Source organism: Watersipora subatra, chromosome 3 (genome assembly GCF_963576615.1).
Source record: "Watersipora subatra chromosome 3, tzWatSuba1.1, whole genome shotgun sequence".
NCBI classification, from domain to species: domain Eukaryota; kingdom Metazoa; phylum Bryozoa; class Gymnolaemata; order Cheilostomatida; family Watersiporidae; genus Watersipora; species Watersipora subatra.
Genome location: NC_088710.1, coordinates 70590122 through 70608498, shown reverse-complemented (window position 1 = coordinate 70608498; position 18377 = coordinate 70590122). Strand labels below are relative to the sequence as shown.

Below are 18377 nucleotides of genomic sequence, written 5' to 3'. Positions count from 1 at the left end.
ATCTTGTCCCTTGTCAAAAGTCTGTAGTCTTTCTAATCGTTTGGTTATTAACTTTTATGAATGAAGTTTAAATACAGCAGTGTGTTTAACTAACACTCGAATAGGGGTGGATTGTCAGTTTAAATACAGAGTGTGTTTAACTAACACTCAAATAGGGGTGGATTGTCAGTTTAAATACAACAGTGTGTTTGACTAACACTCAAATAGGGGTGGATTGTCAGTTTAAATACAGCAGTGTGTTTAACTAACACTTAAATAGGGGTGGATTGTCAGTACAATTCAGAGGATGGCTGAGGTGTACACAACCTTAGTATAACCTTACATCATGTAAATAAATATGTTTAAAGCATGGTAAATTTAATTTCTATGCATCATTATATAGACACCATCATTATATAGACACCATTCTGGATTATTTATAAACATCGTTCATACTGTCCAAGACCAAGCAACTTACGTTTTAGCAGCGAGATCCAAACAATAAATTATTAATGAACCAGCCACATGTCATTCCGGGAGGATATTATATCATATCAGCAGCTGTATATTCATACCATAAATAAATATAAACACTTTAAACAGTAAAGATTTTTGCTGAAATATAGTTTGTATTATGTTTACCTTAATAATAATCAGAGTGTTAAGAACCAGTGGAGAACTCTGCTTTTCTCACAAGATATGTGTACTCTGTATGAGTTACACTAACAGGTTGGTTAGTTGGTTGAATATTGTAGTGAGTAACATTATATCCTACTATAATTCTACACATGAATAAGGCTGAATGTAACAAGTGTTTCTGTTTATGAATATACAGTAAATGAATTGGAGAAATCATTAGGCTTGCTCCTATGTTTGTGCTTGTATGAAGGAGAGACACCCAGGTTATAATAGCACAAACTGGCTTATCAAGAATAATGCGAAGTCAAACCTTATAACAGCACCACTTGCCACTCGTCACCACTTTTCACCGTTAAATGGCATTACTTGTCACTTGTCACCACTTGTCACCGTTAAATGGCATTACTTGTCACTTGTCACCACTTGTCACCGTTAAATGGCATTACTTGTAAAGGAGTTGGTTTGTATGTTTTCTGAAGATCTAAAGATCTTAGTGCAATTCTAGTTAATGTCTCACCACATCTGCAGCATTTCTTGCAATATTTTGAGGGATGAAAAACATTAAAACTGGGCATGAAGACCCTACTTGTCCAACCTTTTGCATCGCTGGCGGTACAAGGTAAAGAGCTAGGAAATAGACTGTGAAATATAGCATATTTCGTGCTGTATGTTATGCAGATGCAGCGCATTGTACATGTATATTCTAAGCATTAGTAGATCAACTAACTCAGGCTATAATTCTAAACTGCTCGTGTAACCAATGAGCTCAGGCTATAATTCTAAACTACTCGTGTAACCAATGAACTGTTTATTCATTGCGAATACTTAGAAGCATCTAGTCCTGTGGATAATTTTACCGACATTTGCAACCTCAAAATTAATATTACCTTCAGGTAATATAAAATTATCTCACTTTCATAATATAGCAAAGATACAGTTAATTCAACTAAAATATGACTAGCACATATGCCAAACTCCAAAGCTTGTTGTAGAGGTACAATTATTCTAAAAACTTTAATTGTCTGCAGCACACTTTTTAGTTTTGCAATTAAAAATAATCTATTTCTCCTTAGCCACCGTCTTGAACTCGCAAAAAGAATCCATGTTATTATCAGAGCCAAACTTGAAGCCAGTGTTTGTATTTCCACATTCTTATAATAAAATCACAGTGTGTGGCATTAACTATAACTCATCAAAGCTTAGAGGTAGTCTAAAGCTAGCTAAGTTGGGAACATTGACAATTCATACAACCCTGATCAGTACACCTATGATCAGTACACCTATGATCAGTACACCTATGATCAGTACACCTATGATCAGTACACCTATGATCAGTACACCTATGATCAGTACACCTATGATCAGTACACCTATGATCAGTACACCTATGATCAGTACACCTATGATCAGTACACCTATGATCAGTACACCTATGATTAGTACACCTATGATCAGTACACCTATGATCAGTACACCTGTGATCAGTTCACCTATGATCAGTACACCTGTGATCAGTACACCTATGATCAGTACACCTATGATCAGTACACCTATGATCAGTACACCTATGATCAGTACACCTATGATCAGTACACCTATGATCAGTACACCTATGATCAGTCCAACATAATTTAAATCATGAGACACAAATGACTTTCATAATGTGGAAATTCTAAATAAAAAAACTGGTTCAGCGATAATCAACAAAGTTTCATTTGTGGTGCAAGCATGCCGACACCCTTAACCTTAGAAAACACTCTAAAACATTTTATTTGCAGTTTGCAGCGTCCGAGACTTAAACAATCAGCTGTACCGATAGAATTAATGAATCTCTATGGAGAAGTCAAAATGAAACAGCTGGAGAAAAAGACTGGTTTCTAGTCTACATGAGATAATGTTTTTCACATCATTTCCGATTAAATATGCTGATCTTTTTAATGCTATTATAACCCCAATGAAAACGGCTGACCAAGGGAAGCAAATCTAAAATTAGCTTTAGTCCATTGTATACATGAGACAGTTATTACTTTTTACAAATAGTAAAATTATTTTCCCATATTGCCTTCAATATTGATCTCAGCATATCAACAAACTGTAGTGATTTGGTATGCATACATTTAGATACTCATAACATGTTTGTTATTGAACAATCTACCATAGAACATCATATTCAATATCAGGTGAACATGTTTGTTATTGAACAATCTACCATAGGACATCATGTTCAATGTCAGGAGAAATTATTTATTTTTAACAGAGACCATTGTAATATTTTTCTCTATTCTCTATGTGTTCAGTATTAGTTAATTATTTACGTTTAGTTTAGCTTTAATAGACACAGTCCAGGCTAGTTTACAGTCAAATTCAATACTAAATTAAAGATGGTATGACCTAAGACTTACAAATTTCATACAGTAAAATTTAGGTCATATTTTGTTATACTAGAAATAAATTTTCATATTGCCTCCTTCGGTACAAACTTTGCAAGATGGTCCATTGAACTACTGCCAAGTACTGTGCTTTTTACTATTGTCTATACAACTTTTCATGTAAGCGGATACTGCAAAATATAGAAAAATTACTGTTGTCATATTTTGATGCAACTAAAAATGGGAAAATTCATAGGTTTTCATAATATATAAACAAGTATAATAAAATCAATAGTGAAAAAAATTAAAATTTACTGACTTGCCAGCTATTGCTATAGTAATTTAACCAAACCTTGACTTACGATCACAACAGACAGATGTCTGACATGCAATGTAAAATTTGAGCAGATACTTGGCTTAAAATTCGCAGCAATTTCCAACATATGAAGTCCAAAGTTTCTTGAAGCATAGTGGTTTTGTAAATCTGTGAATATATAAGCAATTCTCCTTCATATACTTGTAGTTTGATTTGACAGTCTTTGAATAATACTGAACAGTGTTTCATTTCGCCATTTCTTATAGCTAAGAAAGACTTGTTAAGTTGAAACAACTAGGGATAGTAGTAGTCGTGATGAAAAGGAAAAAAACATAAAATTATAGAAAGAAGTGGCCAAGCATTTATGGATGTATAGTTAAAAACTATAGTGGAAAAACTTTACGTAATAATTAGAAATGTGAAAACATCAAATAAAAGGACATTTAAACCAGTTATTTTAATTTAAATCAAACGTAGTCTAAGTTAGACTAGTCTTTCATCTTTATCACAACCTCTACCTGCACACCGTCTGCCATCTGTATTGTCAAGGCTACACCTCCATTCTTCAGTTTTTACCGTAAAGGTCAGGTGACAATAGAGGCCTCTTTTACTTATCAATATATTTGTGTATGTTCTTACGCGAACTTAATTCTTTGCATTTATTTTTTCTGTATAGCTTCATATAATACAACTGCTTTAAAGTAATAAATAAGCATCTATAATTTTATTGCTAGTAAAATTTAACTTTCGACTATCTTAAATGAAGTTCTATAAAAGCCTTGGACGAATAGGAAGTGATGAACTAATAGGTGACCCATACATAGCTTCGAATGTCTCTAGTTAGATCAATAGGTAGCAAACAGCAGCTATAATGACAACGATTGGCATTCAGCCTTGACCCACATTACTGCTAATGTGCAAACATGCTAAATCATGAGAAGTGAATGAATCATGAGAAAACTACTTCGGATTCAAATTAATTTGTTGGTCGCTAAACTTAAAACACAAAGACCTAGCTTCTGCTGCGCAGGTTGAAGTTTTATAGTTACAATTGTTTCGGGTGGCTACACTAATTGATCAATAGTACATTAATTGAAAGCATATAATAAAACGAGACAGGAAAGACTTATTGCAATGACAGTTTTATCACCTGCGCTAACTCTAGACAATGACTCTAGACAATGGCAACAGAATTGACCAATGAAACGAGAGCGATGCTAAAGGTTCTGACAGGCACCAACCAAATGGAATTAGCGATGACATCATCGGGAGGGTATGCTAGCATGAGTTCTTACAACATTGAGAAACATCAACCAGTGTAGTCATATGAATGCAAGTGCCGAAACACTGCTGTTTGTAACCATTCAAATCACTAGCCAGTACAGACATTTCCGCCGCAGGATGTGCCTTTTTTGAAAGATCAAAGTTAACAGACCTTAGAGTGCCCGCAAGCTAAACAAGATGTTTGATAAATGCTGAAACATTAACAGGTGAACACTTGTACAAAGAATTACAAAAAAGGACTTACCTAAGGCGGGGTGGGGAACCACTCCCCCCTTAGCAATCTTATCAGCCACTGCATTGTTTAGTTTATATTTATTCCACGCCTCTTGATCCTAAAAAGGAGGATAAGTGATGAGCGTTGTTACACAAACCTTGGCTGCGTGATCTTGGCTGAAGACATGCTCAGGTGCATAGAGAAATTTATGATTGGATGCTATTCCTCGCACTACCAGTGGTCTTTTTGTGGAATGGAACCCAAACATGCTCACAATTCAAGCATTCTAGCCCCCTATGCCATGGCTGCTCTATTGAGGATAGAGATACAGACTATGCCTCACTCACTATGTTTCCATGGTGCGCAGTACTGCGAAGCAGCCCCCTCCGAAGTCGAGGGGATTGTACGTTTCCATGCTGCGCAGTGGTTTTCAGCAAATACCGCAAATTAGCCAGAGAAGAGAAAATGTATAAATCGAATCGCCTGATGGAGAAATAGAATCGATCACAGATACCGAACGTCATAAACGGTCTTTTTACGATTCTGACGTCATTATACTTTTATTTACAATACACATTCACAAGGTTTTACAAACCTTAACACACTTTTTACATAGTAATATATTTTAATAAGTATTTTTAAGTAATATATTATTTAAACGTTAATTTAGGATTTGCCATCTATTTTTCGAAAAGTGTTGGCATCGATAACAAAGTTCAGGAAAGTAATCACCTCATCATCCTCGTGAATGCAGACCATAATTAAATTTAGGTGAAAGAAGATCGGAAGAATAGTAAAAAAACAAGATTAGCAGGACAACCTTTGCACTAGTTTATGGCCCTCGAAGAATCCGTCTCCACGGCATGAGAGCTATGCGCAGCCACTGCGCAGTCGCTGTTTCCTTGCTGCGAATTTGCACTGGCTTCGCACTGATCAGTGCGCAGTGATTTCAGTGCGAAGACGCTGTTTCCATGATTTGGAGATAGCGCAACTCCGAAGCACTGCGCATCATGGAAACATAGTGACTAACTACACAGCTTGGGCTGTGGGTAACTAAACGGCTGCGTCAGTTACCCCGTAAAAAATCACTGAAACCTAAGCTCACCAGGAGCCTCCAGAGGTTATAAGAAAGCTCTCAAGAAGAACAGCTAGTGAGATAGATTCCTGTGTGCAAGATATAGTAAATGAGAGACCAAGCAAACAATGTAAAGCATCAGTGAATAGTATCAGTTACTATGAATTAGGTGATGGGTTCACACAGGTGCCAAATATTACTGACCGAACTTTTGTGAGGTGACCAACTATAACTAGAAACTCTCTTTCTTCATTCTCCCTTCTTATAACCCTGAGTAAACAGGGTGACAATTGCTCATACCATGTGATTACTGTCCACACACCATGTGATTACTGTCCACACACCATGCGTTCACTGTCCATGCACCATATGATTACTGTCCACACACCATGTGACTACACTGTCCACACACCATATGATTACTGTCCACACACCATATGATTACTGTCCACACACCATATGATTACTGTCCACACACCATATGATTACTGTCCACACACCATATGATTACTGTCCACACACCATATGATTACTGTCCACACACCATATGATTACTGTCCACACACCATATGATTACTGTCCACACACCATATGATTACTGCCCACACACCATGTGATTACTGTCCACACGCGATGTGATTCTACCTATAGCATGTGAGCAATAGCAATGTGACCACTGACCGCTGTTCACACCTCATGTGACCACTACTCATACCATGTGTCTATTGTCCAAACTACATGGCCAAAGCCTATCTAGCAAGCCAACTCCAATTATACTGAAAGCCGCAACGCTGTCAGAAGGTCGCAGTTAACTGCTGCCTACCTGTACGACACTGAAGCAGCTAGAGAGCGATGTTCGATTTCTCTGCGTCTCCAGCCTCCGATTCCTCAATTTCTCATACAGCTTGCTGTTCTGTAGCTTCGTAATGCCATCTGACCGATACTCGCATAGTCTACTGATCCGCTGTCGCAATCGTACCTCCGCTGACCCAAGTGAGAACAAAAATATATTATACATATCTTAGTATAACACAGGTTTAAACCTGAGGAAAAACAATATAAACAACCATTAGAACTACTTACGAAATAAATAAACAGATCCATACTCACACAGCATATAGACATGCCACATTGAAGATTAATATACATAGATGTGGAGATATCATTTAGAGCTCTTAGCATTTAGCTGATAGATGAAAGCAAAGGTGAATTACCACATAATGCTATACAAACAGAGGCAAACATAATCTAATTTAAAACAACTATGGCTGAAGTTTGTATAGCAAAACAGGTAAATATTGACAAGTAATTGTGACATCTACAGATTGAAGAACATCCTCAGGCTAGTGGAGACATCTTCACATACAAGCATCAAATGGTTTAAATTTAAGTGGCTAAGAGAAGCTGTCTTGGCCTTTTCAATTCCTTAAAGCATTTCCAATGAAAACCTAAACAGCTATGTACTGTCCAAAAGGGTGCAACTCCAAATATCCGCAATTGAAAGTGTTGAGCAATTGAAATCAAAAGTATCCTGCTGTGTTGAATGTCTGTTATATATAATCAAGTATTAACTAATATTCATTAATTGATTTGTAATGCATATATATTTCTCACATGAAAATACTGCTACTATAAGGATAAATCGACTGAAAAGAGATGCAACAATATATGTATGTAAAAACTTATTCAGCACATAAACTACAGTTATTTTTACAACTGCTATGTGGGAAATTCTGGAACTATACAAATACCAGACGAAATCACAGACAAATCTCAGAGCATCTTACACACCTCCTTTCAACAGATAGACCCAGTATAAGCATAAAAAATTGTACAGTTTAACACAATGAATAACTCCTAATGTGAAGAGCACACTCAAGACAAGCTCACTTTTTAAACTTTCCACATATTTCAAGAACTCTTCAGGTTTTGTGAGCCTCATGCATTTCCTCAAAGTCCCCACCAACGGGGCATTGAATCTCTTTGTTAGCCCAACAAAGTACACTGAAACGAGATGAAGAAATAGCCTTAGGAATTATGATGCCATACACGCACAGTTTGTTCTAATAAAATTTGAAAGTATTTGTGATGAGTCAGGCACAAGGCTTACTAATTAGTTCGCGCAGGTGGAAAGTCATTACGCCTATATCTCTGATATCGGTGATTAGTTCATACAGACTCTGCCCACACCCAGTCACCACTGCCTTGCCATCGCTAAAAGAATTGCCCATTAAAGTGACAGGCATCCGATACGCACCGCATACTTATGGAATTACGCTGCATATAATTAATAACTTTTTAAATATATGAAGGTGTTAAATTTTTTTAGCCAAATACGCATATTGGGAGACAAGACTGTCGGTGAGCAAAAGAGGCACATCTATAAAATAGATATTGGGTTACTATTAACCATTACTGTTACTATTAAATAATGAAATTCTAGCAAAAAAATTAAGCGCTACTGGTTAAATAGTTGAATAAAAATGAGAGAGTAGTCCAATTGGTTAGTTTTAATTAAAATCAAAAATACCGTAAAACCCTTATTTGAACACAATAGTGCTCTATTTCTCAACCCTTCCCTTAGAATGGCTCTTTATTGGAGGTGATGTTCAAATAAAGGGTGGCGTTGTATTTTTAAACATCTCGTCAGAATATTGAGAAGATAAATTTAAGCTTTTCACGGGCAACTCGAAAGTCGCTTATATTTTGCACTCTGCTTCTGGTGGAGTGACATTAACCCTTTTGGGTGCAAGAAATTTGCTAACTAACTTCCAACTTGTCAAATATCTCTAAATGGATATGCACGGTAAGCTGAGACATGTCTCTACCAGTTGATATCTATTGCTTGCAATAAACTATGATGATCTTATAGCCTGCATTGCAATTTGTTAGAGCTTTCAAGTGTTTTATTTCATTCTAAATTTGAAGGCATATTTTCATTTTTATAACTATACTTAACAAGGTTGCATAAAAGCTCATTGCACTCATTGATGTTTGCTACAGTTTGCAGACAAAACTGGTTTTTATGTGCAATAGAAGAGGAGTTATGAGTGTCGATTCATTGTAAGTCGAGTTCAGATTACCGCAATCATGTTATCAAACAGTATGATATAAATCTGAAAATTTATAAGCTATATAATGATCTATCAAATGCTACAAATATATATTCAAGAACAAGTGAAATAAAAAACTATATTTATAAAACATTCAGAAACAAATTAACATTTTTAGACCAAAAATATTTGTATCATTTGCTTGGCCAGGTGCACTCTGATTGTTGCTTTTGTTTGGAACCATTTCATATTCTTCTGGCTGTTCAATACCTTTCACAGCGTCTTCTGACCTCAAATCCTCTCATGCACAGCTGAGCTAGTCGATATTAGTGTCCAAGCAACTTTTTAGAAAAGCAAAACTTTTATGTGATGCACTTTAGAATATAAGCATCTCACCCAAATAAAGGGACACCGCGCGTGTGATCAAAATAGCCTCAAAATTTTAGCCACAAAATATGCAGTAGCAAAGATTACATCGTAAATGTGAAAGCTATTTCAGTCATATGTACACCAAAATATCAATACCGCATTAAACAAGGAACTACTATTGGCTTGATACAATTACTAATTATTTCTGTGGTGTTGCATTCAAAGTTTTAACGGAAAAACCGTAAAGACTTGGAGTTGAAAAATGGACGACCAAATTAATTATTACTGATGTAATCAAGTTATTATTAGCACGGTTTTGTGGACATTGTTCTACTGATCACTTGCTATCATGGGCTCGTAAAGATCAAGAATGTAAAATAGTATTGGTCAAATAGCAGTGGCGTTCAAATAGAAATGGCGGTCAATTAAAGGGTGGCGCTCTATTTTTTAACCCTTCTCCCTTAGTAGCACTCAAATAGAGGTGGCGTTCGAATAAAGGTGGCGTTCGAATAAAGGTGGCGTTCAAATACAAGTTTTACAGTAGTTATTTATCAAAGTTTCATCAGAAGTAATAACACTCAAAATTATTACACTCATATATTATAAAATTATTCTTTTTGAAAATATGAATTTATTTGAAGAAAAAAATCAGAGACCATATATTGTTAGTAAACGCATGCCACTGTTACATTATGCGTAATCATCATGTAGTTATAGGACTGAATATTACAAAAAAATTCGCTCAAGCAATTAACAGTGGTTCAAATAATGCAAAAAGGAAACGCAACTCTGTTAACTTCTCTAAAATTGTAATCATATGACAATTAATACGGCTTATGTATGACGAGGAGATTGGTGAAAGCCATGGCCTAAAACTTCTCAAAATGTAGATGAGAATATAAGTAGGGGAGAGCTGGATAAACTCATCTATAGAAATCAACTTGGGAACTAGAGAGACAGCTAAACTTACAAGCATTGGCACGAATGTTGAGAAGTCCGTGGTCACGGGCAATTCTAAAAAACAACAACCTGTATGTTAACCAATATAAATGTGTAGGTAGTCGATGAGAGTAGAAGCTAATATGAACATATCGTGAATGAGCTATCACTAGTGCATACGTAATAACTGTGCATTTCAACTCGCACAAATACATACAAACTTGTATGAAAATGTTTTTAGTGCTACTTCAATGCCATCACATTATCAAAATATCGAATAGATTTTCAAAGAAGCTAGTTTATTTTAATTTTACATTTTCAGCAAGCACGTGTGTATTTGTGAGATTCATACCTAATGCACGACATATGGTTAGTGATAAATGAGTCAACACTAAAGCAGCTAGTTTCAAACTGCACTTACGACATTTTTTCGCCATACGAGATCTACAAAAACGTCTCTCGAAATTCAAATTTGGTAGTCGGTGTGCTGAATACATCAGAATAACGAACATGCTGATATATGCTATTCACCAAAATCTCCTCCCCCCAATGCATGAAAGAAACTCTTTCTACCTCTCCCCCTCCCCCTCACTCTCTCCCTTTAACTTAGTTCAGCATTCTTCGTGTTTCTAAAATGCTTGATATCGCAAGAAGTGAAATGAAAATAAGTGAAAAGTAGGCGAAAGTGAAAATTTACTGTGCATTTTAGTGTTTAATATAATATTTACTATAAAATTATATAACTACAAATATAAATTAAATTTGTTAGCCATGGGTCCTAAAATTGATAACGACATTAAAGTAAGAATAAGCATATGATTACCATGGCTATAAAGCTAAAAATACTAGACTAGTTATAAGTTAACTATAAGGTAAATATAGTAACTAAGCTTAATATACTATTTTGTTCTTAGTTTTTATTATGTACAATAGTGTATAAAATTGTTGATGTTTTTTTTACCAAGGGGTGTTTGCATCAGATAATTACTACAGGTTTCCATACCTCTCTATACGACAATTTTACCTTACGGTGCCAACACCGAAATGAATTAATGTCATATGGCGAAGGACTAATATAATTATATTGTCAAAGAGAGTTATCTCCCTTGCTTATTCAGAGCTGCATTGATGAGACATAAATAGCCAAAACAGTACTGTCTGTAGCATGAGCATTTTGCTTCCTTACTTCAGTTTAGTTGAACTCTCTGTGAGAGATGCGACAATATTGGGCGTAATGCAAAGCTCATCATTTTTGTGATTTGAGCAGTCTTTTGTCGCACATTGACTTTTTTAAAGTCTCTAAGACAACCTAGTTGTTTCATGGTAGAAGATAAAGTCTAATTGTCAAAGGGAGTTATCTCCCTTGCTTACTCTGAGCTGCTAAGGATACTGTAGATGAGCTAAATGAGATACGAACGGCTTAGCCTTGTGGCCTTAGGTGCTCGTGTTTGCATACTTGCCATCACAATAGCGATTTTAATCGCTATTGCTGGACAAAGCGATGACAGAAAACAAAAGAAAAACATTGAGATTTATATATATAAATGCATGTCCAGGAGCGCAAGTTGATCCCTGGTGGAAGTGAACGCAATGATTAAATTAAGAATGTGCAATGTGGCTGGTATATATACTAGGTAAATACCCGGATGTTGCATGAGTAATAAAAAACTTCTGCACAAAAACTTTACGTTTACTCAACATATACAGCATTTACTATTCTAATTTTTAAATCAAGGAGTTTGTTTATTTCTGGGTACTGTGTTTATTTCTGTATACTGTGTTTATTTCTGTGTACTGCGTTTATTTCTGTATACTGTGTTTATTTCTGTGTACTGTGTTTATTTCTGTGTACTGCGTTAATTTCTGTATACTGTGTTTATTTCTGTGTACTGTGTTTATTTATGTATACTGTGTTTATTTCGGTATACTGTGTTTATTTCTGTGTACTGCGTTTATTTCTGTATACTGTGTTTATTTCTGTGTACTGTGTTTATTTCTGTGTACTGTGTCTATTTCTGTGTACTGTGTTTATTTCTGTGTACTGCGTTTATTTCTGTGTACTGAGTTTATTTCTGTGTACTGCGTTTATTTCTGTGTACTGCGTTTATTTCTGTGTACTGTGTTTATTTCTGTGTACCGCGTTTATTTCTGTGTACTGTGTTTATTTCTGTGTACTGCGTTTATTTCTGGGTACTGTGTTTATTTCTGTATAATGTGTTTATTTCTGTGTACTGCGTTTATTTCTGTGTACTGTGTTTATTTCTGGGTACTGTGTTTATTTCTGTATACTGTGTTTATTTCTGTGTACTGCGTTTATTTCTGTGTACTGCGTTTATTTCTGTGTACTGTGTTTATTTCTGTGTACTGTGTTTATTCTGTATACTTATACAGTACCGGCTGCAGTGCCTACTACAGCTCTATACTGATTGCAATAGTCTTGTTGGCCATGTTAGTTTAAGTATTTTTCTTCAAATACAGGCAAGTATTGTTCTTCTAGTATGGCTTCACATATAATGCTAGCTGAAGTGTTAAGCTGAAGCCATGAAAGATTGGCAAGTGTAATAAGTGTGTGCACAATTTAGTCCAGAGTATAGCCAGTTGGACAGCGTAGTCTATTGGATAAATGTATGTCCGCAGCAATGGAGATTCCAATTTCAAATCCAGGGCGCATTGGATTTTTAATTCCTAAAACTGTACAGCTATAACTGGACTTGAGGACAGACAGGCAAACGCTGAGATATATAGATAGATATACATAATGTAAAAAGGATAATTTTGAATCCTCTAACAACATTGTTATATACCGGTAGTTTCCCATTTTTGGAGAAATCAGCATGCAAGGACAACCTTGCTCATTGTAGCCAGCATGTTCCATCGACAATCTTAAATCTCTGAAGTCATAAACTATTGAAAGGTGACTTTGGAAAACATCTGCCCATGATATAAATATGGTGGACATAACTTCACTATTAGACACAAACGTATGATTATTACTTAATGACAAATAAACATACCAAAATTAGGTAACAAGCAAAATATCTATGCTTGAAAGATTCTCAACAACTCAATCTGAAAATCCAATTAGCAAAATTAAACTATGGTTCTTTTGTAATGATTTAATAAATGCTCAAAACAATTATTTTAAAACTTTTTTACATAAATTATTAAAGTTTATGCAAAAGGCATAGAATTTTTACCATGCATTGTCTTGCTGTTACATACAGTTCAGACTCCACGAAAAAGTGCCATGAACTAACAATAATAAAGAACTTTCAATAGAAGCCTACATAGTTTGATACATTATATATACCTTAAAGGAACTGAGCGGCCCAAGTTCCAAATATCAAGTCAGTTGTGACACATGGAGGCGTAACAAGTTCACTTTGGAGCCCTGTCTATTCTATCTAACATAAGCTAGAGTAAGTTACATCACTTATTTAGATCACAATTTCAGCCAGTTTTACTAATATGCATTGCTGGGCCTACATTTCCATTCATGTGTTTTTAAAATTAAAGTAACAGCAAAAATCTTTTGTGCCAAGTTTTACTTCATTTGTATAGTTTTTACATATAATTTCACATTTACCTGGTTACATAGGTCTATGTTATGCATTTTAATGTCATATGTAAAGGACTGAAGTGTCTATTGTTTTGGGGACACTAAAATGAATTATACAAGACACATTGTATTATTGTAAGAATATTTGCTCTAACATAATATGGCTGCAACGTATGAAGGAAATATCAGAGTGGATTAACTTTGTGTGTAAAGGTTTGGCTGTAATTCAACAATTTAAATACTAAAAAATCTCAGTCGAATGAGAAACCCACTGTAGGTACAGCTGTCAAGCTTTCAGGAATGCAACCAAGCCTGATGCATGATCATATCCCAAAGATGAGCAGGCAAAAAGATAATTAAGTGCATCGTACGATTTGTACCGTACCTGGTCGGGTGACTAAACACATTAATTTAAAAAATATAAATTTAAACACATAATTTAAAACATGCCCTACGATGCATAGCTTAATGTCAATAAGATGGCCTCCTTTCTCCCCCCCCCCCTCGTTATCATTGTAATATGAGAAAAAGAGAACAGGCCCCCAGGCACATGCCTCCTACGCCTTTTCACAAGTGGTATCTTGTCTCGACTAAATAGTCCTCAACTAATTATATATTAACGACCTGAGACACAGATATTATAGGAGTTCACAAATAACCAGTGGATACTACCAGCTTACTATTCACTAAGTAATCAGTTCCATCACATGAAATATCCAAAATATGCTCCAAGCATATTTGGGATATTTCATGCATGTAATACCTCGATTCTACAATGCAGTATTGTCTACTGAAGCGTGTATAGAGAGATAACATCAAGATATAGCCAACATGTCCGACATGAATTATTTACATAAAACTCTAGATTTTGGGAATATGTTTGTCTCTCCATTTGAAATTAATTCTAACATACAAGTTTGATAGGCTGAACGCGGAGAAGAATGAGCTCAAAAGAGCGCTATAACAACACTAGCTTGTAATAAAATCATGCTTTTTTGAGCTCATTTTTCTCAGCGTTCAGCCTATCAAACATCCTGTAACAAGCTACAAACAATGTTAAATAGCTCATCTACCTTTCAAAAAAGACTGAGATTATTTTGAAAGCTAAATTAGAGAATAATGGGTTTTAAGACACCCATCTCTATAATTCTAGATCGGATTAAACACCCCCAACTTCCGGCGCTAAAAAGCTAAGTTACGTCACATATTTATGGGGCGGGGCTTGTTGTGTCGATTGCGAGACCGATATTGAAGCGCTGTAAAAAAGCCTTCAAAAACAAAAATTACTTTGAAAGTTAGTGGACCAATCTTTATTTTGAGTAAAAATCGGAATCAGCGTGCCTGATTTACCTAGGAACAAACAATGAAAGCTGTTCGTGGCAGTTATGATTTAAGTGTAATAGTAACATGCTTTAATGACATTTCTTCTGCTCCGTAACTATATTAGCTAGTTGATTTATTCCATCAAGCATATTATCAAACGACGCGACTGTTAAGAATTTTTTCCATATATTATATTATCTATCCATTATGATTAAGCCATCATTTACCTGATAAATCATTTAATTCATTATTAGTCGATCCATATACATTGTATTAACAATCTATTAATATGCTTTGTTTGTTGTCTATTATCTTGATTATTCTTTCTGTTCAATATATTTAATAAAGATTATAAAAAACCGGTTGAAATTATGTGGCTATATAACATTATATTTTACCCGTTTTTATTTTTACCACAGCAAGATGTTTTATCGTGGAAATACAATTACCTAATTGAATACACGCATGGCTTATACCCATTTGAACAGGTTCATTTGGCCTGTTGTGATATTCCTTATCACTATGTGGATAGCAATATCGCAGGAGTTTATACTCAGTAAAATTATTTAATATTGATATTGAGATGTTGCAGCCCGTAGTTTAGGATAATAGTTTTGAGTATTGAATATTGCTAGAGTATTGGATATCGGTATTGAGTATTGGATATTGTCTGCCTTACTATAGGATGTTGACATTGAGTATTGGATATTCTCAATAAGAGTATTGAATATTGGTATTGAGTATTGAAATATAACATGAAAGTATTGGAGCTATTGATATCGGGATGGTTTTTGAGTATTGGCTTCAAGATGAAAATAGCCCAATCTAACTTGGCATTTGCTGACTAAAATTTGTTTTCATGCAACTGTATAAGGTAAGCTTTTCTGAAGGAAAAACAATAGTTGTCTGCCCTTGATGTACACAAATAATGGTGAACTACAAAAGTATCACGCAGTATGCAAGGCAGGTTGATGTTGTGTACAGTAGGATAATAAAGGTGTGATGGTCGCTAGTGAGTAGATTTGTGTTTGTATATGCTAAACCAGGTTTGGCACTACCTAACATAAAATTACACATTTTTCTTTAGTGCAGCAGCATCATATAATACACTAAAAATATCTGATGAGCAACCTTAACGGAGGAGTGGAAGAATTAAAAGCAATTGATAGTTGAAAGATGCTGAGGCAGACATGACGAAGGCCACGAGTTAAATTATACATGTACAAAGTAGCTTTTCAATATATTTTTCGTATTTTAAATAAACTTTAGATGATGAGGAAAGCATAAATCTCAAAGATATTTACTAATTTTTACAGCAGTCAAAAGTATTTGTTTCCCGGAAGCTCGTAAAAATTTAAGGCAGTACACTAACGCAGTATTCTTTTTACTCTCAGAATGAACTAGCCATGAATGGTTAGGCGATGTTAGTTTACAAATCTGCATTTAAAGTTATGTAGAGCTTATTTATAAATGTCTCTTCCAATAGGTTGTTTGTTCATGGGCTAAAAGATTCATCAACTATGCATACCTGAAAAATAACCAAATTGTAGTATTATGAAAAAATGAAGAGCATGAAAAAACAATATAATACTAACAGAAAATGCATAATTCTGTGTTTTTGAATGTTGAGGAAGTCTGTAAAAGTTTAGTCATGCTCCTTAGAGCCAATGACATAGGTTGACAGGTTGACAGGTTGAAACAGGAAACTGAGATCGTGTTAGCTCGTAAGACTTAACACTGCTTAGATATTCGGTTAATTTATGGCAACCTGATGCGATAACTCTTTAAAATACAAATCCAGATAGGCAAATGGTTGGATGGTCACTCCCTCATAAACAAAAGTAGCACACTAAATGCATAATTTTCAATGACAAGAAATCTAAGAATACTGATGGAAAGTCGTGACATCTGGGTTGTCACACAGTCTCTCGTATAATAGTACAGATTGGTTAGTCGCCGTTTTTCCTTTTAAATAATAGCCAACTTGTGTTCTCTCCATTGAGCTACATTAACTCTTAGCAATGCTATACTTCCCTACAACCCTCCCTAATATTCAAGTTGAGAATATAATGAAGAAGCGGTGGCAGGGTGTCAGACAAGCTAGCGAGTGGTTTACCATTTGTAACTGTTGCAGATAAAAAATGTTAGATCAATTGTTAAAAATGCAACTGGCAGAGTCGGTACCAACAGTTAGAAAAGACACAGGCCAACTACAGCAGGTGCTATATGGGTCCGATAGTATGTTAACAGCCTCTCAATTTTAGCCACTAATATTTTGCAACTGAAAAAAATGTTTATAGCTCATGTAGCAAACAGGCGGAACATGACTGAGGAATAATGGAGTCTTATGCAACAGAAAACTATGTTAATTTCAAGTGATTCCCTGATTAATGAAACACTAAATACCACACTAAAACAAATGAACATTTGACTAAAGAAAAGAGGCCATAAGAATCTTTACGATTAGCCATAAAGCGGGTTGCAGTTTATCGATGCTTGTTTGCAGAGACCAAACCTCCAACCACCCAAATACCTCTACACATGACTTGGACAGATACTCCACCTAACTCGTGTCCACATTAATAATTCTATCATGTGAAAATATCTTTGCCAAAAAATATTCAGTTAGAATTACAAATTTTACATTCACATTCTAAAGTTATCTTGTGATGACTTGTGCTCATACTTGTGTATGGCATGGTATGCTGCCAACATTCAAATAGAGAGTCGACAAACTGGTTCTCCTTTTCAACTCCTAAGCATGATATTAAAATGGCTGCGTTGCAAAAAGATGTTTTGATAAATGACTGTAAATAACCTTCAATACACAGTAAATACAGCACAGATTTTTCTTACGCAGAATCAGGTTGCTGCATTTTTGAAAGGTTGCTGGATATTTGACTACTTACCATATCAAGTAATAAATTTCAAGTGCTTCATATAAATTTGAAGTTTACTTTGCTCTTTACCCTCATGACTAAGCTTGCAAATTCAGGCACATTTATATACCTTGCTAGAGTAGTGAACATATGTATACAGTACATATATCTTATACTCTCCGCTTGTCTTGTACATTGTGGCATGCTTTGATTTTGCCTGCATGTCTGCTGCCTTATAACACAATGTTTTCAGCTACATTAATAACATGTTAACTAATAATGGTGTATCCACACTCTGTTACTCCGAGGTAACAGAGCACTCCTGCTGTCCACACTCTGTTACTCCTAGGTAACAGAGCACTCCTGCTGTCCACACTCT

General features: G+C 35.2%; 1 protein-coding gene across 1 annotated transcript in view; it reads right to left on the bottom strand.

Moving 5' to 3' along the window:
* LOC137391316 (transcriptional adapter 2-alpha-like) overlaps positions 1–18377 on the bottom strand; it is a 44023-nt gene that overhangs the window by 5744 nt on the left and 19902 nt on the right. Inside the window, exons 8-11 of the mRNA XM_068077745.1 lie at positions 10269–10312; positions 7767–7880; positions 6700–6860; positions 4832–4919 (exon numbers count right to left, since the gene is read on the bottom strand). Coding sequence (XP_067933846.1) covers positions 4832–4919; positions 6700–6860; positions 7767–7880; positions 10269–10312 — 407 coding nt within the window. The remainder of the gene's footprint in view (positions 1–4831; positions 4920–6699; positions 6861–7766; positions 7881–10268; positions 10313–18377) is intronic.